This window comes from Miniopterus schreibersii (assembly GCF_964146895.1).
Source record: "Miniopterus schreibersii genome assembly, chromosome: 9".
Taxonomy (NCBI): Eukaryota; Metazoa; Chordata; class Mammalia; order Chiroptera; family Miniopteridae; genus Miniopterus; species Miniopterus schreibersii.
In genome coordinates, this window is record NC_138118.1 from 38601420 (window position 1) to 38625774 (window position 24355).

A 24355-nucleotide genomic window follows, 5' to 3' on the forward strand; every position below is an offset into this window, starting at 1 on the left:
AAAATCCTGTCAAAGTTATGACCATGTGGTATCTGTCCCCTCAAATGCCTCACAACTTTTAGAATACCCATCGTGACAAATGTGTCAGCACACAGTAGATTCTCACGCGTTCTTCATTTTCTGATTCATCTGGTGAACTCAGAGTAGGAAGCTGGTCAAAGACATTGTGCCCTCCCTTATCAAAACCTAAAGCAATCACATCCACTGCTAGGCCAGCTGTAGCCTTGGCTTCTCTGAAATAGCCAACCAAATACTGACTTCAACAAGATCCAGTGCTAAAGGAACCCTGTATTGTGTATTTCCTCAGTAATATACATGCCTTCTTGACAGGTTAGTACCCCTAAAAAAGGGGTTCCTGTGGCTGGAGCCCGTGCATCAATATCAAAACTCAGATGGATCGGCCTTTGTTTTTTGCCAATCAGCAGACCAAATGTCTGCTCCATTACGTCTGGATATCAAGTTGATCTACGTCTCTCATGGAAAAATACTGAGTATCATAATTCTTTAAAATAAAATATTCAGGAGGGTCCACATATCTTAGATCAATATACACAATACTTGGGGAAGAGCTACAAGGTTAGATCCAGAGAAATCCTGGAAGCTGTGGTACCTTGTCCTGTAGTTCTTCGAGAAGATATAAAACTGGCTGTTAATGGAGATTTCTAGATGAAGTGGCGAAGAGCATTCTGACGTCAACCTGGGCATCAACTCACATTACACAAAGGTCTGGGCAGTGCCAGACATGGCCACTAGCAATAACGAGCCATGGTCTCCTCCCACTGTGACGCAGCTGTAGCCACCTGACACTGCTCTACTAACTACCTCAGCCAGTTTGCAAGGCCCACTGAGCCAGGATTCACTATCAGATTGCTATATATATCATCTTTGGGGACTGGGGTGCAATTCAAATCTTGAAAGTCTTTAAAGCTGCAGCCCAAACTGAAGAATATTTTCATCAAGCCAGCTTCTCTTACAGGTGCAGGACCATATTCCAACTCCTTTTCTTTTCTGTTCCTATGAGAATGGGGTCCGAGCACAGCCACAGTTGAAGGACCTTTTCAGGATAAAATGCACTTGTGTTTAGAGATGCAAGAGGCTGCTTCTTATGGATAAGATGGATAGCGTGAGACATCGCCAAGCAAGAGCTTATGCTGGCATTCTTACATAGCCAATAGCTTGTGTTATAATAATGTAAATGTTTATTTTTATAAGTCTATATTTTACATGATTTTGTGTTGTTTATAATTTTCATATTAAAATTGTTTTACATATTTAGTTTCACTTTTTTAAATTTTAAGAATTCTCATAAATTAAATCAAAGTTCCTATACTGTCTTTTTGTTCCACCATGGCAATCACAATTAGTATAACGTAACACAGCTAGAATGGTCAGAATTAGAATCCAAGGACTCCAAATCTATTTTGTTTTCACCAAGTCATGCTACCTCATCATGGTTCCCATCAAAATGAATAGATTTATTAAAAAAGAATTATGTATCACCTCATACCTATTAGAATGCCTATTATCAAAAAGGAAAGAAATAACAAGTGTTGGTGAGGATGTAAATAAAAGAGAACCCTTGTGTACTGTTGGTGGCAATGTAAATTGCTGTAGTCACTATGGAAAACAGTATGGAGGTTCCTCAAAAATTTAAAAACAGAAGTAACATATAATCCAGCAATTCCACTACTGGGTATTAAGCCAAAGGAAACAAAAACACTAACTCAAAAAAATACACGCACTGCCATGTTCACAGCAGCATTATTTATAAAAGCCATGATATGGAAGCAACCTAAGTGTCTGTTGAGATATGAATGAATTAAAAAAATGTGGTATGTATATATACAATGGAATATTATTCAGCCATAAAAAAGAGGGAAATCTTGACATTTGCTACAACATGGATGGACCCTGAGGGCACTATGCAAGTCAAAGATCGTTGGTTGCCACAAGAAGGGGATGTGGGGTAGGCAAGATGGGTGAAGGTGGTAAAAAGGCACAGACTTCCAGCTATAAAGTAAATAAATTATGAGGGTTTAATGTTTAGCATAGTGATTGTAGTTAATAATACTGTATTGTATATTTGAAAGTTGCTAAGAAAGTAAATCTTAAAAGTTCTCATCACAAGAAAAAAAAGCATAACTTGTGGTAATGGACATTAAATGGATTTACTGTGATCATTTCACAATATATACAAATATCAAACTGTTGTTAAAACTAATATAATGTTATATACCAATTACATCTCAATAAAATAATTTTGCAAAAGCATTATCTTCCAAATTATATATGCTCTGGCTGATGTGCTCAGAGGTTAGAGTGTCGGACAGAGCACTGAAGGGTCATGGGTTCGGTTCCCAGTCAAAAGTTGCAGGTTTTATCCTGGCCACAGTAAGGCGCATGCAGGAGGCAACCAATTGATGTGTTACTCTCACATCAATGTTCCTCTCTCTCTCTCTCCTCCTTCCACTCTCTCTAAAAATCAATGGGGGGAAAAAATTTATACTCCCTCAGATACTCTAATACATTTACTAATAACTAGCACCTAAATGTAACTTCTCACATAACAACACATTTTCATATTTATCACATCTCAATAACAAAGAGAATCATGGTGGGGGAAAAGAAGATGAGGGTACAAATACATGAAAATCTATGATTTGTAAAACATATATTTATAAAATATGATTTGCACTATGAAGTAATCAAAACAAAACAAAAAGCAAACTTCAGGGAATTTATAATCTGGTAAGAAAAATAAATTAAGACCACAAATAAAATAAATAGAAACTGAATACTTTATATGTTCAGAGGTAAGTAGTCTTTTAAAAAATATTAAAGCATGGACAGGATTATAAGTAGAGATCATTTATTCATTTGGCAATTAGCCATTTCATACCTTCAACAGTCTAGTCACTGAGCTAGGTAGGAATTATAACAGTGAATAAAACAGGTATAATTCCCAACCTCAAGTGAAAAAAGCAAATAAGTAAGAAATCAATACAGTTATTCTGAAAAAAATTATGAAGAAAAAGACTAGCTAGAGCTCTTAAACTATGTGTGTCTAAATACAGTAGAAAATGCAAACACTGGTCAAGTAAGGCCTTACTAATGAATAAAGCAACATTCAGGTTGAGACTTAGCAGATGAGAATTCAGCCTTTTAAATCAGGTTCATGCATATTTGTGTGTCTGCGTGTGGTGTATTTGTGCTGGGAGGGGAGATGCTTAAGTCTAGGGAAGCAGCATTTTAAGGCAGAGAGTGCACTGGCATATGTAACAATTCAAAAGACCAATGTGACTGAAGTTTGGTGAGCAATCAGAAAAATGGCATAGATGGGATTGGAGAAATAGGCAGGCGGTGTGATCCCAGATCAAAGAAATAGGAGGTTCAGGGTGTGATAGAGGAAAAGCAAATATATTAATTTGACTATAGTACGAGGGTAATAAAAAACATTTCCACACAACTCTCAGGCATAAAATTTTAATTAAATTTTACTATACAGTGAGAAAAGTAATGTTTCCCTTTAATGAATGGATAACTGGCTCAGAAGGGCTAAAGACCTTGCTAATAACGTTGCACAGCTAATAAGCTATGACTCAAATCCTGGACATATTAGCCTAAGTCAACCCAGTATCCTTTCAACTACATAAGAAGTAGTAATGAAAAATAAAGTAAAAAATACAAACTAGGTTAAAAGTAAGGCTAAGGAATATGGGCTTTATTACAGACAAAAAATAATGGAAGTGGTATCAATTAAAAAGATAATTAAAAATATATATATATATCTTTATTGATTTTAGAGAGAGAAAAGGAGGGAGAGAGAGAGATAGAAACATCAATGATGAGAAAGTCACTGATCGAGCCCACAACCGGGGCATGTGCCCTGACCGGGAATCGGACCCCGATCGCCTGGATCCTAGGTTGACGCTCAACCGCTGAGCCATGCCCGGCTGGGCTAAAAAGATAATTTTGATAATATCCATAGTGTATAAGAATACTTTCAAACAGAAATTCCTTTGTGCAAAACAATTATCATATACTGTATCAATCATATTACACTGTAATCCCCAGAATAAGACTGTGTGTATGTATGCATATATGTGTGTGTTGGTTGAGGACAGATAGTGGCTAAATACCATGTTCAATCAGAACACACCTACTTAAATCTGTAATCTGTTTTATGTTAGAATTAGTTTGAGAAAAAATTCTGCTCTTCAAAAACCACCAATTTAAAAAGAGACAACATTGGCTCCAAAATCTTACTCTGAAGATCTAAAACCTACTGGCAGTACAGCTTTTTTTTCACCCATCATGTGCCCTAATGATAATTACTTTAATAAACGCATGAATTTCTTTTCAGCTTCTCTACTAAGAAGCCAACCATGTACCAGGTGCAGTTTATTCAATGTAATTTCAGGTAAGATTTTTGAGTACACACTTTTAGAATTAATATGTAAGTCTAGCATAAAGTTTCTTTGTATGTTAAGGCACTACAACATTAAAAATGTAAGGTAAATATATTCTAATACTACTATACACTGCTTCCCAATCACTAAAAACTGAAGACAAAAAATTAACACTGATACTCAAAAAAAAAAACTACTACTAGTGAATACTTTATGTATGATACTGGTAAATGTGCTTTGATGTTTACTTGAGGGATTCAAAAACCACTAAAGTAAGTAAATTAATTCTTCAATTCAACTATATTTACTTAAGTGGTCAACACCTATAACAAAATCTACAAGATAACTTAATCATGAACACAATTGATTATGTAAATATGCACACATACCTTTATCCTTCTTAAAATCCAAAGCATCTTCTTTATCGGTAACTATCTCCTTCATATTGATAATACTCTGATGCGTAAGCTGCCGGAGAATTTTAATTTCTCGAATTGCTGTAATTGGAAAGCCTTCCTTTTCATTATCTAGACGTACTTTTTTTAAGGCAACCATTTCTCCTATTCAAAAATTAAATAAAATCAGGTTACTAGTTGGCAAAAACCACATCAGTTTTCTTAATTTTAAATTTATTTTAATTCATTATATTTGCTCCTACCTCTTCAAATTACAACCCACAAAATGTATTTTAGTTTCCAACATACCACATTTATAAAGTTGACAGTTCAAGAAATTAGGTCTCTGGCTAATTTATGAGATAGTTATCGAAGCTGTGGAATACTATACAACTGTATAAAAAGATAGGGTAGGTCCATATGTATTGTTATTTAATGCTTTCTGAGATAAATGAAAAAAGCATGATGAGAAAGTAGACACATTACACTGCCATTTTTTAAAAGAAAGGGAAGCTAAATATATCCAATATGCCTATATATGCATAAAATTCCTGTGAACAGATGAGAAAATGCTGTAGGTTGTACAGGTGAGAAACTAGGCTCAAATACATTAACTTGCCTAATGTTGCCCAGTTATCCAGTAGCGAAAGTGAGATTCAAAATCTGGTTTAGCTGCCTCAAAATCTGCTCTTCCAATGCACTAAATAAAAAGCTTCATAATTTAGATATGTTTGTATCAGATAAAACCTAAATGTTAAGTAAAACACACACATGCACAAACACAAATTCTATTATAAGAAAATATTCATCACTATAAAAAGGTTTATTCATTTCACTTCTTCGGAGAAAAAAGGAATTCTGTCCTTACAAAGTTTTCAAAAGAAGAATGTTTATCACTTTCATCATTAAAACGTATTTGATTTTTTTATAGGGTATTCTAAAATGTAAGATAATTCCTTGTTTTATTAAATAGCTTTAAAAGTTATAACCTTTTTGATAATGCAGAATCATCATTATCAATATTATTACTCCACGCTGTAATTGCCTTCAGGAGGTTCTAAGCATAAGGTAGTCTCCCTCACCTGCATTAAATGGCCTGAAATAGCCATGCTATTTTAACCTATTGGTTATTTCAACAAGGAATTATATGATTATACTCAGGTTCAGTGCATTACTTAGTAAAATATATAGCCCCTGACAGTTACATTTTCCTCTTCTGCAAGGACTTTTAAAACTTTCTCTCAGGTTCCTGATTATGTTCTGAAAGATTCAGCTGCTAAATCTGGCCTCCAAATAAAGGGTAATTTCTACGGGGGGGGGGGGGATTTTGGCCGAAATAAAAATGTTGCATAAGGCTTACTACAACAAAATTTACTACTAAAACTAATCACATCAGTATACTTTTTTCCTCTGATTACTGACAAGGTAAGAATTTATTCACCATAAAAAAAAAAAAAAAAAGAAAGAAACCTGCCCGGCTGGTGTGGCTCAGTGGTTGAGCCTCAACCCATAAATCGGGAGGTCACAGTTCTATTCCCAGTCAGGGCACATGCCCAGGTTGCAGGCTTGATCCCCAGTGGGGGCAGCATGCAGAAGGCAGCCGGTCAATGACACTCTCTACCTTTCCCTTCCTCTCTCTAAAACAAATAAAAACATATTAAAAAAAAGAAAAAAGAAAGAAATCTAAATCCCACCATACTATACATCACAAATACTAAACAAACACTTTTAGAAAATATAAATGTATGCATACTCATTTACATGTACTCCATTCTTACATAAGTGCATATATAAAATAACAAGATGAAACAAAAACATAATAAAAATTTAACTTTTTCCCTGAAAAGTCCTGAAGTTATACATTAGAAAAGAAACACAAATACATTCCATAGACCTAAAGATTCACAGCATTTAGCATTCTTACCAGTGTCTTTATCCCTGGCCTTGTACACTTGTCCATAGGTACCTTCTCCAATAATTCCGATGATATCAAATTTATCCACGCAGCGTTTTCCCCAGTCAATATCTTTTTCTTTGATTTCACCATAGCGAGGCCCACATATTCTATCAAATATAGTTCTGAAGTTTTTATATACAATCAAGCAAACTGAATAAACTGTTAAATATTCAATATGCTCCCACCACCCAATCCTATATCCTTTACTTCCCCCTACCCTTCCACATTTGTGATTTAAGACAAGTCAGTCTGGGTTTTGGTACTATAAATTATCATAAAAGTCAAGCTATCAATCTCCACACTGACTCTTCTTCTGTAGGCTAATGCTTAAACTGAGAAAGAGAAAGAAGCACAGCTTGTATGAAGGACTTTCAGAAATAGTGATTTGGCAGTGAGTGGACAAAACCAACATTAGTATGAGCAGTCAAAGTTAAATTCTCTAACCAACCTCCAGGAAGTTTTATTTTTCATTCATTGACTATATATCTGCTTTCAAAACACAAAATGTTGACAATGAACATTATCAAAAATCTAACTGTAAGGCTCACTGACAAATTTAGACTTATGATAGATAAAATTCTCTTGAAAGTGGAAACACCAGAAAGACTTTTAGTCTAAGAGTACAAAAGTACTAATAAAATCAACCCTCAGGAATCCACGCTTTATAAGTGTGTGTGTGTGTGTGTGTGTGTGTGTGTGTGTGTGTGTGTGTTATACATGATATTTGACATTCTTCAAAAAGATATTGTAGTTCTGTAGTATTTTAATATTCTGGTAGTAACAGAAATTGAAGTAAAGGAATAAAGCTATTATTAATACTCAAAGAAAGACTATTTAAAAAGTTTTCTAACTTTCTGCTCCATAACAGAAAAATCACCTTATACTAGTTGCCTACCTGAACAGCAATGCTTAAATCAGATCCAACTCAAAGTCTTACTTTGATTGGTTAGGGAGAAGTAAAAAGAAAAAAAAAAAAAAAGAATCAGTATTTTCCCCGCTTAACTGATGAACAGGTTTCCAGGGAAAAAGTTATCTACAGGGACTTACTTGAAGCTAATTTAGAATACAGATTTCAAACCTTCTTCTATTCCACCTCTTGCAAAATGAAGAGCGGATTTAGTTATGGGAGCAAATGGAGCTAAAACGAAAGGAAAGCCCAGCAGTTTGCCCATTACTAATTTCGTTTGGGATCACTTAATGCTGACTTCCACCTTGTCCAATTTCAGTGATTCTGTTATTTAAATATCTTAATTATAAAAGTTATCTTTAACACATACAACACCCCCCAAAATCAATACATTACAAACTGTGAGAGAAAATTAAACTTGATTTTATTAGTCATTTTGAATAGTTAATCAGCAATTATGAAGTTTTTTTCAAAACTCTAATAGAGTTTATTCATATATTTAAGTTGAAAGAATAAATACATTTTTATTTTAAATCTTAATTTTGTGTTTTATGATTTTATGATGATCCAGAATCACCTCTGGTCAATTTAAGAGCAGGTAAAAAGCAAGCACATACTTAGGCCTCCTTTTACTATGTAACTGTGTTGCTGTCTTCTTTTCCTCTGGACTCTTTGAGAGATCATCTCCTCCTGGTAGCTCAGGGGGCAGTGGTAAATCAGCAAGTAGACATCGCAGTTTCTTTTCTACTTCTTTTTTAACTGCTTTTACTGAAATATTTCCTCGTAAGCTAAAAAAAAGGGAGTCAGACCAAAAAAAACCACTTTATTTCGTTGAAAAATAAAAATGCAGCCATGTCTTACTTTAAGTAGTACACAATGGCAAAATACTAAGTTTTTTATTTTCCAGATAAAATAATATACTATATTCAACTTCAAATTTAAAATTGGGGGGTAAAAATAATGTAGAATTTCATAACTAAGGAAATTTGAACAAAGTATGAACTATCAATATTGGTTCATTAATTTTAACAAATGTACCATACTAATGTTGTTAATGAGGAACCTGGATGTAGGGTATATGGGGGACTTTCTAATTCTTCTGTAAATCTTTAACTGTTCTAAAATATTATGTATTTTTAACAATGATATATAATTACTCTAAAACTACATTAAAACTGAAAGTAAACTGTTTTACAGGAAAATTCATGACTTTTGTAATAGCATTTGGTTTTATTCCACTGAAGAGACAAAAGCTATTTTGCTTAAGAAATAAATTCTTCTTGCTCACTTAAACAACCACGAAAAACTAATTTAGCCTCAACCCTCCCTTTCCAGGTTACATTTTCTAAAATGGACACTGATTCTTTGGAAAAAAAATTTTAAGACTATAGCTTACTAGACTTGCTGGTGAAAATTTTAGTTCAATTAGTTTTGTACTTTTTATGAATGCATAAAAAGCTCTGATTTTTAAAGTACTATATCTTAACTTGGTAAAACTCATTATTTTAAACCTCCCAGATATTATAAAATTTTTTATCTAATAATATGTCATGTTGAAAGATAATCTTAAAATGATAATAAAATTTGGACTTAACATACCTTCATAGCAGTTAATGAGTCCCACAATGAAAAAGTTTAGTGGAACTACACTGCTGTGGTCATAAGTTATCAACAAATATCACTTAATTTTAATTTCTTACAAAACTTCTATTAATTTTGAACATTAATATTATTGTACAACAAATTGATTCTTTAATACCATCAATAAAAACTATTCATCAATAATCAAAATAAAATTGTACCTTTTCTTCATAATCCTATGTTACTCACTAGAATGTTCTTTAACAGAAAAAACATGTTCAAAAGAAAACTGGTTTGCAGTTTTATTTTCATTTATTTATTCGCAGTTTTATTTTTAAAGTAATGGTATCACAGAAACTACTTTTCAATTTTACTGTCCCCCATTACAGACTGTATACCTGTGTGTGCTAGGTACTACATAAGGCACGGGAGACCTAACAACAGAAATACAATCAAGATATAGTTCCTCTCAGAAAGGAGCTTACAGTATTTTGGAAGATAGTTAGGCAAGCAACAGGATAAAGTACTATACAAATGGATTCCCAGAATAATGTGGTAGCTAACAGGTAACTTATTCAGGATTGACAGTAAAAGCTTCTTTCTAAGAAAAGAAGAATTTGAACCCTGACTGAAAATAAGCCTATTTAAAATAACTTATTTAGAAAACTAAGTTGCTAACTTGTAATTTGGCTTTAGTTAAGAATTCTCATTTATCTGAGGATTCAAATCAACATTTTTTGGGGGAAAAAATAAACTGGAAGTCTTTACTTATAATTTAAAATTTTAAAAATTGCCTTTATCCCAATATATCATTATATAAACTATCAAATTCAGCAAGAGTTCCAGACATAAGAGAAATGAAATACTGCTTTTGAAAATTAACATTATTTTAAAAACATTGTATTTTTACTGAATACTTGCAATAACCTATTTGGAAATGTGATTTTTAAAGTTTCCATATACTACAGCAACAAAAACAATAAAATGCCTTAAGAAATGTACAAGACCAATAGAAGAAAATTAAAACATATGACTGATGAACATAGATTTGAATGAAAAGAAACCATGTTTTTGTTGGAAACTATAATACTGTCTCCAAATTAATCTATTACATTTAATAGCATCCCAAACAAAACCCAAAGAAGAATCTTTTAAATGCAACTTGACAACCTGACTGACTATAAAATGTGTCTAAGAATATGAGCAAAGAACTGCCAAGAAATTTCTGAAAAGTAATAATGAAGCAGGATATGACCTGTCATATATACAGTTACCTATCCAAAAAAATATCAAACCAGAAGCCAAAGGCTGGATGAAGCCAAAGAATATGTATTATTGTCTATCCAATGTTTTGTAAAACATTATGATTTAACTATCAATATTTTTAAATATGAAGATGTACATAAACATTCAGATTCTAGGCTTCTTAAAAAACAATCAAACAAGAAAACAAAAAAAACCACTCTAACAACACTGGGCCCAAATTGATGTATAGCAGCACTGAAGCTGAAACTGAACAGGAGAACTATTCACTAATCAGTAATTTATATCTCTTCAGTTTTAATTATCTGCCTACCCCTATAATAGAAATTTGAGTTTGAGAGCCAATATACCATGTATCAAAAAAAGTTAAAGCAAAAAGGAACTGGCAAAAAAAAAAAAAAATACGTTAATTGAAGAGAGAGTCCAGAAACAGATATCTATAATTTTTATATATAGCACCACAAATCAGTGAGATGGATTGTTCAACAAATGATGCTATTAATTGAATTTATTAGTCCACAGAGTGATGGGGGGAGCCATGTCTGTCTTCTTCATTTAAAAACCCAAAAACAAATTTCTGTGAGATGTAAGTTAGCCTTTTTTAAATTTATATACTCAAAATTTAAAAAAAAAAAATAGATCTGACTACAATTTTTTAAACGCAAAACATATAGCCAAAAACCAAACAAATAAATCTCAAAGGCAATCAACAGACTGAGGCAAAGGTCAAGATCCCTAATACAAGTAGTACAAATCAATTAGAAAACGGAAAACAATCTTAAAAAAAGCTACCATAAGATATAAACAACCAAGTCACTGGAAAAAATAGCCAATGAATATTCAGAAATATGCTGTATCTCAATAACCAGGAAAATGCAACATTAAATCGTTATATATTTTAAAGATGATCAAAAGTTCAAAAGTAACAATGTTGTTGAAGCAATTTCATACATTTGGGTACATAAATTGGTACATAGTGTTACTGAAATACAATTTGGCAGTTTCTATCAAATCTTAAATGAGCATAATTTGACCTTGCAACTATCGTACAAAAATTGCTCACATGTACGTGAAATATTAATATAAGGAGAGTTAAACAGCAAACAATTATAAATCTAAGTAACCCTAAGCAATAGCAGAATAGTTAGTAAGAGCATGATGCTTCCATTCCAATAGGTAGGAATACTGAACCTATCTACACCAAAATGAAAAAAATCTCCAACACACTAAATGAAAAAATCAAGTCAAAGAATATTTTGCACAGTATGATATTAATGTTAAAAAAAAAAATATTATATGAAAACATACAGTTAACAGTCTATCTTAAGGATTTTAGGAGAGTAATGGATTCCAGGTCTAGGAGAGAAGCAAAACTTGAAGCGCTCCTAAAAGATATTATGTGGTTAGGAAACAAGGAAGCACTCAAAAATCCAATGGGATAATGTCAAAAGGACAAAGGAAAGGAGTCAGCTTAAAAGAGTTCCCACAGGCCAAATTGTGGACAATTGGAGCATCAAAAGGAAGAGTGACTGTAAATGGTCTTGAATCAATCTTTAGGCACACACATTAGTAGGAGTAGGCAGGGAGTCTTAAAACTTCTATGTCCTGGCCACTGTGCCTCAGGTGGTTGGAGCATCGTCCCATGCACCAAAAGGGCACACACCCAGGTAACCGGTTCAATCCCCAGTCAGGGTGCCTACAGCTTAATGTTTTCCTCTCACATCAAGGTTTCTTTCACTCTCTCTCTCCCCCTCTCATCCTCTCACTCTAAAATCAATGAAAATATACCCTCTGATGAGGATAAAAAAAGAAGAAAACAGCACCTGACACTGACCTGTACCAGAGACAATCCAAAAGACAGGGAGTCCCTAGCAGACTTACCTAATACATAGAAACAAATCTAAACAGGCAACCAAAATGGGGAGACAAAAAAACGATCCCCAAATAAAAGAACAAAAGAATTCTCCAGAAAAAGAGCTAAATGAAATGGAGATAAGTAATCTATCAGATATAGAGCTCAGAATACTGATCACAAGAATGCTCAGCAGCATGAGAAAAGAACTGGAAACGAAGGAGGAAATTTAAAATGACAGTAGAAATAAAGAAAACATTGGAAAGAATAAACAGCAGATTAGGGGAAGGTGCAGATCAGATCAGTGAATTAGAAGACAGGGTAGAAAAAAATCACTCAATTAGAGATTGAAAATGAAAAAAAAACTGAAAAACAGGAGGACATTTTAAGGGAGCTGTGGGACAACATGAATCATAACAATATTCGCTTCATAGGACTGCAGAGGAGGTCGAAAGTAAGCAAGGGTTAGAGAGCCTGTTTGAAGAAAAAATGGCAGAAAACTTCCCTACCTGGTCAAGGAAAAAGTCACATGAGTCCAGGAGGCACAGAAAGTCCCAAGCAAGCAGCCCAGAAAACACCATAATTAAAACGCCAAAAATTCAAGACAAAGACTCATAAAGGCAGCAAGAGAAAAGCCATCTGTTATCTATAAAGGAGCTCCCACAAGGCTGTCAGGTGATTTCTCATTAGAAACTCCACAGGCCAGAAGGGAATATCATGAAGTATTCAAGACAATGAAAAGCAAGGATCTGAAACCAAGACTACTCTATCCAGCAAGGCTATCGTTCAAAATAAATCAGGAAAGAAAGAGCTTCCCAGACAGGAAAAAAAAAGGCTAACGGAGTTTATCACCACCAAATCAGCATTGCAAGAAATGTTAAAGGGACAGCTGTAGTAAGTAGAAATAGAATGAGGAACATAGGCATAAAGAAATAAAATGGCAGTAGAAAAGTACCTATCAATAATAACCTCAGCCTGACCAGGCACGGCTCAGCGGTTGAGCATCAACCTAGGATCCAGGTGATCGGGGTTCGATTCCTGGTCAGGGCACATGCCCAGGTTGCGGGCTCGATCCCCAGTGAGGGGCATGCAGGAGGCAGCTGATCAATGACTCTCTCATCATTGATGTTTCTATCTCTCTCTCTCCCTCTCTCTTCCTCTCTCTGAAATCAATAAAGATATATTTTTAAAAAGTAATAGTAATAATAACCTTAAATACAAATGGATTAAATACTCCAATCAAAACATAGGGTAGCTGAGTGGATAAGAAAACATGACTCATATATATGCTGTCTACAAGATACCTACCTCAGAACAAAAGACTCACACAGGCTGGGAAAAACAACAACAAAGAAAAATCTTCTGGAGGACTTTTAAGGAGAGATTGCCAGCAATACAGTTCACAGTAGGGGACTTTAAACACCCTACTGACTTTACTGGATAGATCTTCCAGACAAACAACCAACACAGAAACACTGATTCTAAATGACACACTAGATCAGATGTATTTAACTGACATTTACAGTACATTTCACCCCAAAACTGCAGAATATACATTCCCTCAAGTGTACATGGAACCACACGTCAGGACACAAAACAAGTCTCTACAAGTTCAAGAAGACTGAAATCCTATCAATCATCTTCTTGGACATTTACACCATGGAATACTATGCAGCTGTAAACACGAAGGATCCCTTACCCTTTGAGACAGCATGGTGGGACTTGGAGAGTACTATGCTAAGCAAAATAAGCCAGTCAGAGAAGGATAAGTATCACATGATCTTACTCATATGTGGAATCTAATGAACAAAATAAACCAATGAACAAAACAGATCAAGACATAGAAACATGGAACAGACTGACAAATCTCAGAGCAAAGGCAGGAGTGGGAGGGTGGGTAGGAAGAGATTAACCTAAGAATTTATATGCATAACCCATGAACACAGACAATAGTGTGGTGAAGGCCTGGGGTGAGGGGATCAATGGGGGAAAAGGGGGACATTTGTGATACTTTCAGCAATAAATATAAGTTTAAAAAAAAAAAGAAACTTCTATATCCATGAAATATACATTCAAATACATTCAAGGAAATAAAAGCAGAGACACAACAATGAGAAAAACAGAAAAGAAGGTGGGTCAAAAGAAATTTTTTAATGACCAAGTATGAAATGTGTCGCCATCTCATTAAAAACAGATGCACAGAGAATATCTTCCTTGAGCATTCACTTGGGTATGTCCTGAGTTCCTGAAAATATTCACTAGTAAACATTTACCCCTAAAGCACATATGAAGAATAAAGTAGAGAACAATGAGTCTTACTGGTCCAGAATCACTGGATTCTCAGGTACTAATGATAAGTGACTCAATTCTGCACTCATTGTGCTAGAAAGCCTATTTCAGCACTCATCAAAATTACAAATCACTACTATTATGAATCTTTAATGCTTCTAGATAACAGTCAAGCCTGGAAATACCACAATTATAGTAGTATAATGGGATAACACCCCATTATACTACTATACTAAATTGGATGGGGTATCTTGGTAACATTTTTTATTGTAGAAAAAAGGGGCCTCAGAAAGCATGAAACAGGATTTTTGCTTGTTTGTTTTAAGTTATAAAATTTTCATAATGCTAACCAAAGTGAGCACTTGAAAGAACTGCCCACGTGATGTTTTTATCACTTGTTTTCAAATTCTCTCAGCTAGGAAAATTGCCCATATAATTATTTGTTAATAGAAAATAAGGGGGAAACAGCTCTAATTTCTTCATAAAAATAAAAAAAATTAAGTGTTATAATAGGCAGATATAACACAATAGAATAATGCACCTATACTAGCATACATTTTAGAAACTTTCTTAGAATTGCATTTACTTTACAGATACTCTTACTTTCATCCTGTTAAAAATATTTCAAAATAAAAACAAGCCACACCCCCAATATTCATAATAGAAATCTGTAAACACATAAAAGGAAAGCATAACCACATTATAGGTTTTCTGTAATATGTAATTAATTTATAATTGCAGAAAATTTTAAGTCAAGAAAGACAAAACTAAAGGGATAAATTCATAAAGCCACCAAAACTGGCAAATTTAAAAGGCCACTAAAGAAACTTAGAAAACCAAGATACATACTTTATATCACCCAGGACAGACGCTCTCATAAAATGTCCTGTCTTTGATAGTGTCATTGAGGAATATTAAACCAAAGTTAACACTTGCATTTCTAATTCTCAAACTCAAATTGATATTGTATCCCAATACAATGCCAAAATTTTACTGGAATTCTTAAAATACCTATAATTTTGTCACTCTACAAACTAAGGGCTTCATTTTAAGACATATATTAGAAAGAGAATTAATCCACTTACAGTATTTTTTGTAAAGGTTTTTTTTTGGGGGGGGGGGTGTCAAATACTTTCTCACTTCAAACTTATGTATTTTTTTCTTTAAATAGTTATTGACCAAACTTTCTGCACTTACCTATCAGCATCTTTATCTTCAGGCAGCATGGGAGGCAAAGGTAATGGTGGTAATGTAGAGGTCACTAGAGTCACGTGTTGCTCCTTCTCCTTGGCTCCTATGCTTGGTGTAAGTGGTTTGGTTTTCTCTTTAAGAGATACTGGTTCCTCCTTTGCAGCTGCAGATTTACTCTCCTTCCCAACAGCTTTCTTGGTGACTTTATCTACAATCAAATTATTGTCCACCTTTGTTACCTGAATTGGTGGCTTTGTTTTTGCCTTGTCATTTTTTGTAGTTCCACCACTTGAAGGAGAAGGTGCATGCTCAATCTTAAGTTTTTTCACATCCTTCACATGGTTTGTTTGTGATGCGCTGGCACCAGTTTCCGGGTTCCCCTTGGTAGGTGTAGAAGTGTTTGAGGCTTTGGCAGCTTTAGCAGCGGCCTCAGCAGCCTTAGCTGCCTCGGCAGCTCTCGCTGCCTCTGCAGCTCTCGCTGCCTCTGCAGCTCGTGCTTTTTTATTCTTGTTCAATTCAGCTGCCAGGCTACTCTTCAGAGTTAGTGTGCTAGGAGAAATGCTAGAATGACGACTTCTGGATCTAGACAATCTGTGCCTGCTACGAGATCTTGAATGCCTAGATGAATATGGGCTTCTGCTTCGGGATTTGGCAGACCGTCTGGTGGAAAATAATTAAGATTTAGTCAGTAATTCAGAAAAGTTCAGTTGAAATTTATAAAATCTGCTAACTAAAGCTTGTGAAGTAAAACATTTATTTAATTTCAAAATCATAATATAGTTTTTGTGGAAGAATTTTTTAGAAACAAAAAGTGCTTTTAAGTAGATTATCTGGTGATTTGGTGGCTATAGTTTTCCTGAAACAAGAATGATTGTCTCAATCTTGATCTAGCCTACAAATGCTCAAATATGAGGCTGGATGAAAGCAGATCTCTAACAGAATAAATACTCTTAAGAATTAGGAGGAAAAAGTGTGACAAGGCATCACTAATGTCTAAGAAAACAGAAGCAGCTAACAAGAATACCAGTGGTAGCAGTAGCAGAGTGAAGTTTGACTAATCTTTTACCAGGGAGACAATCTCTACATCTCAAAAGCACCCTCACCCATTAAGTTCAGAAGTAGGTCTGTCTACAACAAGAGTGAAAAAGACAAAACCTGTCATTGGGCAATAAGTAAAAGTCTCTAAATCTTGAAAACTACTTAATGACTGTGCAATTCACTTCTCAAAAGTTATTGGAAAACACAAAACTAACAGTATTGTGGCAACCAAACCACCTATAAAACAAACGCAGTACAGCACCAAATGAAAAGTAGCTCAGCTTTCCAAATCTATGCCTTATCAAAACTTTATACTCACAAGACAAAACATGATGATAGTACTTTGTTATCTCATTTAATGCTAACATCAACCCGAATAAAGTATCTATAGTTTACAGATAAGAAACTGAATCTAAAATACTAAGTTACCTAAATCAATCCCATACTTATTGGTAGTTACATTGGTTATCATCTTACTGCCACCACCCTATCCCTCCAATACTCCTCTATCCTATTCTGTGACCAAGGAGGCTGACCTCAACAGATGCATCTTCTGGGTTCCAGTGCTGCCCTGTCACTGGCAGAAGATCAGAAGGCAGAGAAAGGCTGGATTGTTTCTTCCCAGCTCCCTTCCTTCTCTGGACCACATTTTCTGACAGAAGCTGTGTCCCTCTACTACCATGGCTCTTATCAGGCACACCCCTTATCCACAGCCCTCACTAGGCTCCAAGAACACTGTATTTTCCTTGCCCCTTTGAGCTTCTCTCTAATAAATAGTGATAACATCCCCTGTGAGTTCCCTTAATCCACCCCATCTCTGTGATCCTTCATTAAAGTCTCGAATCCTCTTGAGTTTGTTAGTTTCCTTCTTAAACCTTGCCTGATCTACTTGTATGCCAGCACTTTTGACTCTGAAGTACATAGGTTAACACAACACATTAACATACAGCCAAGGAGAGAGCTCTTGCTGAAATTTTGTAGAAGTTATGGGAGGAGAGTAAATGAGGAAAAAGCAAAGAAACTTCTGGGAACCATAATTAAAATGGGCAGAGAGAAAAAGAATAACTGCACATTTTTCTTTATATCTGACATTACTACAGTATGAAAGGAAAAGTTTAGAAACATTCTACAATTCTAATAAGAAAACAAAATAATGATTAGGTTTAAAATAAACTCAAATACAAATTCAACTTCTTCCTCATTCTTTCAAAAACATTTCAAAATGTACTGAGGGCCAACTAGTGTTCAGCACAGAGCTAGTATTTCATACATAGAGTATTAATATCACATTGTTTTAGATGAATGAGAACACTGGTAGAAAACATTCTAATCTAATACTTGCTTACCATTAAATATACATATATACCAATAATTAAAATCACCAATGAGCTTATAATTATTCATAGAAATGAGAGAAAATATTTGGCTGTAAAATATTTTGGATAACTTTAATATAGGAACCAAAAGTGTTATAATATGAAACAATAGGCTACATTTTAAATTTCCTCTCCAGGTCCTGGCTGGGTAGCTCAGTTGGTTAGAGCACTGTGCCAATACGCCAAGGTTGCAGGTTCGATATCCAGTGAGGGCACTCACAAGAATCAACCAATGAATGCATAAATAAATGGAACAACAAATCGATGTTTCTCTCGCTCTCTCTCTCTCTCTCTCTCTCTCTCTCTCTCTCTCAAATCAATAAATAAAAAATATAATAAATAAATAAATTTCTTCTCCATTAAAACTCTTGGAATTCTAAACAAACCTGATAAATCGTGTTTCCATACCCTGATCAGACACAGCAGAGGAAATGAAAGAGGCTGTCATCTCATGAGAGACAACAGCACAGAAACTTTCCTAAATTAATTTTCCTACACTAACATACAGACATATAAATTAGATTTAACTGGGAGATTTATGATCAGTAAATTTTACCTAAGGAAAGAGATACAAAGATATCAGGTGAAATCCCAACAAAATTAACTCCTCTGGCCTATTAAATTATTCTCTTCTGGATAGAATCTAAATAAGAGAGGTATGAGTAAAGATGTAAAAAAATTTTTGCTCTATAAAAAAGATATTTTTGGGGAAAAAGATATTTACAAAATGATATTTTTATGGTATTTTGTCTCTATACCAGTTGAACTCATCTAGACAAACGCTCTTTTTCTCTTCAATTCCTCTATTCCTCTTCAAAAGCTCCTTAAATTTTTCATGTCATAATCAACTTGCATTCTCTCAGATATTACTTAATCTGCTAGTAAATTTCAATTATATACTTACTGTTTTAACAAACATAATTTGGGAACTTAAAACTAAATATAGCCCTGCCCCTGTGTGGCTCAATGGTTAGAATGTCCCCTGTGCACCAAAGGGTCATGGGTTCGATTCCCAATCAAAGGAACATACTTGGGCTGCAGGTTCGATCTCCAGCCCAGTCTAGACTCATGCAGCAGAAAACCAACTGATGTGCCTCTCTCACATCGATGTTTCTCTCTCTCTCTCCCCCCACCCTTCCACTCTCTCTAAAAATCAATGGGGGAAAAATATCCTTGGGTGAGGATTAACAAAAAACAAAAATAATTCTAAATATAAATACAAAACTCAAGTTTAGGTTATTTTTACTAATGATCTAATACTTCAGCCATACAAGTTACAAAGGTAAGAGAGAAGGGGATCTCTAAGACTATATCATGATGTCCTACTAAAAGAACTGAAATAGATGGTATAGAAGACAGCAAATCCCTGATTTATACATAAGATTTTTCTTCTTTTTAAAAATGCTCTAATAGTTCTATACTGTATATTTTGCAGTAAATGTGTATATATATATAGTAAATGTACATACATATATATATATATATATATATATATATATATATATATATAAGCTGTTTCTTGCCTGTTTTTAAAATTTTTAAGAGGTTATAGGAACTCTTTAAGAAGTTCAGAGACTTTTTTATTTTTCTAAGAAGGTTTTTCCAAATTCATATAACACAAAGCAGGAACAGGATAAAAACCCATTATCCTGAAACATAAATGGTTAGTGCTCATTGTTAATTAGGTTAGTGTTCCTAAGAGAGACAGCATGGTGTACTGTTCACTCAACTACATCATATAATCTCTCGAAGAGTCCAGGCCTTCAGAAATTCTGCCTAATTAGCAAACACTGATTCTTAAAAATTTTACAATAATATCCAACCCCTCATTATAGAACAGTGCTTTCCAAGAGAATTTTTTGGGATGATAGAAATGTTCCATACATTTAATATCCAATACAGTAGCCACTATTCAGTTTTTCTTAACTGAATTTCTGTACCCTGCTTATTTTACATGGTAACAGCAGCTATGTCCCATTTCAAAAATTTGTTGACAATCTGTAAAATGCTTCCCATGCAAAAATGGTTAAACATATGCAAATCAATAAATGTGATACACCACATTAACAAAATGAAGGATAAATATTCTATGATCACCTCAATCGATGCAGAAAAGGCTTCTGACAATATTAAACGTCCATTCATGATAAAAACTAAACAAACTGAGTAAAGAAGGAATATGCCTTAAGATAATAAAGACCACATATGACAGGCTCACAACTAACAACATACTCAACAGTGGAAAGCTGAAAGCTTTTTGTCTAAGATCAGGAACAAGACAATGATGCCCAACTCTCACCAATTTTATTCAACACAGAACTGGCAGTCCTAGCCAGAGCAATTAGACAAGAAAAAGAAATAAAAGGCATCAAAACCAGAAACGAAGAAGTAAAATTATCTGTTTGCAGGTGACATCTTACAAATAAAAAACCCTTAAAGACTCCACCAAAAAGCTGTTAGAATAAATGAATTCAATTCAGTAAAATTACAGGATACAAAAATCAGTTATGTTTCTAAAACAACCAACTACTGAGAAAACAATTCTTAAAAAATTCCATTTACCATAGCATCAAAAAAAAAAAAAAGTGATGAGAAACAAATTTAACAAAAGAGGTGATAGAAACTGAAGACAAAGACAAATGGAAAAATACTCCATGTTCATGGACTGGAAGAATTAATGATAAAAATGTCCATATTACCCAAAGTAATCTACAAATTCAATGCAACCACCATCAAAATTCCAATGGCATTTTTCACAGAAATAGAAAAAAAAAATCCTAAAATTCACACGGAACCACAAAAGACCTTGAATAGCTAAAGTAATCTTGAGAAAGAACAAAGCTGGAAAATAAATACTTCCTGATTTCAAATTACAAAGCTATAGTAATCAAAACAGTCAGCCATGGTACTGGTATTGTAACAGCTCGATTAACTATAACTGTACTATGCAGCCTCTTAAATTCATCTCCTGTTAAAAAACTTCTTTCAACCTATCTAATCCATACTTACGTGCAAAGCAAACACGTTCTTCTATTATCTGCTCCTTGTCAGGCTCTATTTTTCATTTCACCACTTTCCTCCACCCATTTCCCCAGGGTAGAAATCTTCCCAGTTTCCTTGTAACCATTACATCCCATCAATTGTCTAGTTTTATTAATTCTAATTCTACATTCCCGTACATCCACACTTCTTTGCACGTTTCCTATTGCTGTTGTAATAAATTATGACATATTTAGTGGATCTGACACCACAGATTTTTTTAATCCTCATCCGAGGATATTTTTTCCATTGCTTTTCAGATTGGGGGGAGGGGAGGAGGGAGAGGGAGTGGGCAAGGGAAAGAGAGAGAGGGAGAGAGACATCTATGTGAGAGTGAGGCACACTGACTGGTTGCCTCCCACACTCACCCCGACTATAGCCAGGGATTGAGCATGCAACTGAGGGACATGCTCTTGGTCAGAATCAAGCCCAGGACCCCTTCGGTCCATGGACCAATGCTCTAACCACTGAGCAACCAACCAGGGCACAACACAGATTTATTACCTTACAGTTCTGGAGGTCAGAAGTCCAAAATCAGTCTCAGTGGGCGAAAATCAACATGGCACTAGGGCTTTGTTCCTTCTGCATTCTCTTCAAAAATCTGTCTCTTGCTGTTTCCAATTTCTAAACGCTGTCCATTCCTTGGTTCATGGTCCCACAGCAACCCAACCTCTGCATCGATCATCACATTTCCTCTCTATCATCACAGGGCCTTTCTGACTCTGACTTTCCTGCCACCTTTTATAAAGACCCTGTGATTACAAGGTGGCATTTTTGTACACCAACAATGAAACAGAAAGAGAAATTAAGGAAACAATCCCATTTACTACTGCAACAACAAAAAAATAAATAAGAAGCCTAGGAATAAACTTAACCAAGTGGAAAAAGATCAGTACTTGGAAAACTATAAAACATTAAAAAAAGAAACTGAGAAAGATACAAAGTGGAAGCATATATCATGTTCATGGATTGGAAGAATTAACATCACTAAAATGTCCACACTACTCAAGTCAATCTACAGATTCAATGAAATCCCTATTAAAATACCAATGGCATATTTTGCAGATCTAGAAAAAAAAAGTCCAAAAATTTATATGAAACTAAAAAAGACATCAAAACAGTCTCAGCAATCTTGAGAAAAAACAAAGTTGGAGATATCATAACACCTGATATCAAACTATACTACGAGACCATCGTAATTAAAACCACCAGCATGGTACTGGCATAAGAAAAGGCATATAGATCAATGGAATAGAACAGAGAGCCCAGAAATACATCCATACATTTATGGTCAATTAATATTTAACAAAGGAGGCAAAGCCTTACAATGGAAGAAAGAGAGTCTTTTCAATAAATGGTGTTGGGAAAAGCTGGACAGGGACATGAAGAAAAAAAAAGAAAAGAAATAAAACTAGACCACACAGTTACACCATACCCAAGAATAATCTCAAAATGGATAAAAGATAAACCATTAAACCATAAAACTTCCACAAGAAAATACAAGCAATAAAATCTCAGACGTCTCTCATATCAGTATTTTTTGCCGATATATCTCTTCATGCAAGGGAAACAAAGGAAAAAATAAATAAATGAAACTACATCAAACTAAAAAGCTTTTGCATAGCAGAAGAAACCATCAACAAAATAAAAAAAGAATCCAATGAATGGGAGAACATATTTGCCAATGATACATCTCCTCAACTGATACGGAGTTAATTTCTAAAATATATGAAGAATTTACACAACTCAACACCAGAAATACAAACAAGCCAACTAAAAAATGAGCAAAAGACCTGAAGAGAGATTTCTCCAAAGACGACATACAGATGGGCAATAGACATATGAAAAAATGCTCAACATCATTAATCAAAGAGATGCAAATTAAAGCCACAATGAGATATTACCTCACACCTGCCAGGATGGCTATCATCAATATATCATGTGTAGAAAAGGGAATAGTGCACTGTTAGTGGGAATGCAGACTACTGCAGCCACTTAGGAAAACAATGTAGAGTTTCCTCAAAAAATTGAAAACAGAACTGCCTTTTGACCCGGCAATTCCACTTCTGGGGATATATCTCATAAGAATCCTGAAAAACTGTGAAAGAACATATGAAACCCTATATTCACTGCAGCATTACTTACAATAGCCAAGATCTGCAAACAGCCCAAGTGCTCATCAGTAGATGAGTAGATAAAAAGGATGTGGTACATTTATGCAATGGAATACTATGCAGCCATCAAAAAGAACATCTTACGTACTGCAACAGCATGGATAGACCTGGAGAGCACTAGGCTGAGTGAAATAAGCCAGTCAGAGAAAGACAAATAGCACATGACCTCACTTATACGTGGAATCTGGCGAACTAAAATAAACTAACAAAATAGAAACAGAGGCATAAATACATGAAAAAGACTGGTAACTGTGAGAGGCGAAGGGCGTGTGGGGACTGGTTTAAAGAAGCTGAAGGGATTAGGGAAAAAACATACATACCTAACTCATAGACACAGACAACAGTGTGGTAGCCAGAGGGAAAGGAGGTGGGGAATACGTGGAGATGGGCAAAGTGGGGGAGAATGGGGACAAGAAGAGACTTTGCTTGGGGCGATTGGCACATGATGCACTGTGCAGGTGATGTTTTATTGAGTTGTACACTTGAAACCTTATGGTTTTGTGAACAAATGCCCCCCCAATAATTTCAATTAAAAATAAATTAAAGAAAAAAATAAGACCCTGTGATTACACCCTGTGATCCATCCAGGATCATCTCACAATCACAGGATTCCTATTTTAATCACATCTTAAAAAGTAAGTCCCTGGAAATTCCAAGATGGCAGCAGACTGAGTGGAAGCTACACTGACACTCTCCCAGGACCAAACTGGAATTACGACTAAAATATAGAAAAACCATCCTGAATAAACAACTGCAATTAAAAACTACCTGGAGAACACCCTCATAACCAAGGAGGGAAAGTGGAGACCACACAGGCTGGAAGAAAGTGCAGAGCTGAGAGCTCAGGCCTGGCCGGGCTCCCATAGGCAGCAGCTGAAGGTCTA

General features: G+C 34.8%; 1 protein-coding gene and 1 pseudogene across 3 annotated transcripts in view; both read right to left on the minus strand.

The window, feature by feature from the left end:
• The window catches only part of CDK13 (cyclin dependent kinase 13), a 124944-nt gene that overhangs the window by 64300 nt on the left and 36289 nt on the right, over window positions 1-24355 (minus strand). For both annotated transcript variants that reach the window (XM_081147513.1, XM_081147512.1), the window contains exons 2-5: window positions 15851-16504; window positions 8286-8456; window positions 6729-6868; window positions 4799-4969 (exon numbers count right to left, since the gene is read on the minus strand). In XM_081147513.1, coding sequence (XP_081003639.1) covers window positions 4799-4969; window positions 6729-6868; window positions 8286-8456; window positions 15851-16504 — 1136 coding nt within the window. The remainder of the gene's footprint in view (window positions 1-4798; window positions 4970-6728; window positions 6869-8285; window positions 8457-15850; window positions 16505-24355) is intronic.
• Window positions 59-1349, minus strand: LOC308561999 (arginase-2, mitochondrial pseudogene; annotated as a pseudogene). The gene is made up of 2 exons: window positions 1331-1349; window positions 59-1054 (listed from the first exon to the last, which is right to left on the minus strand). The product of its transcript is annotated as an arginase-2, mitochondrial pseudogene (transcript).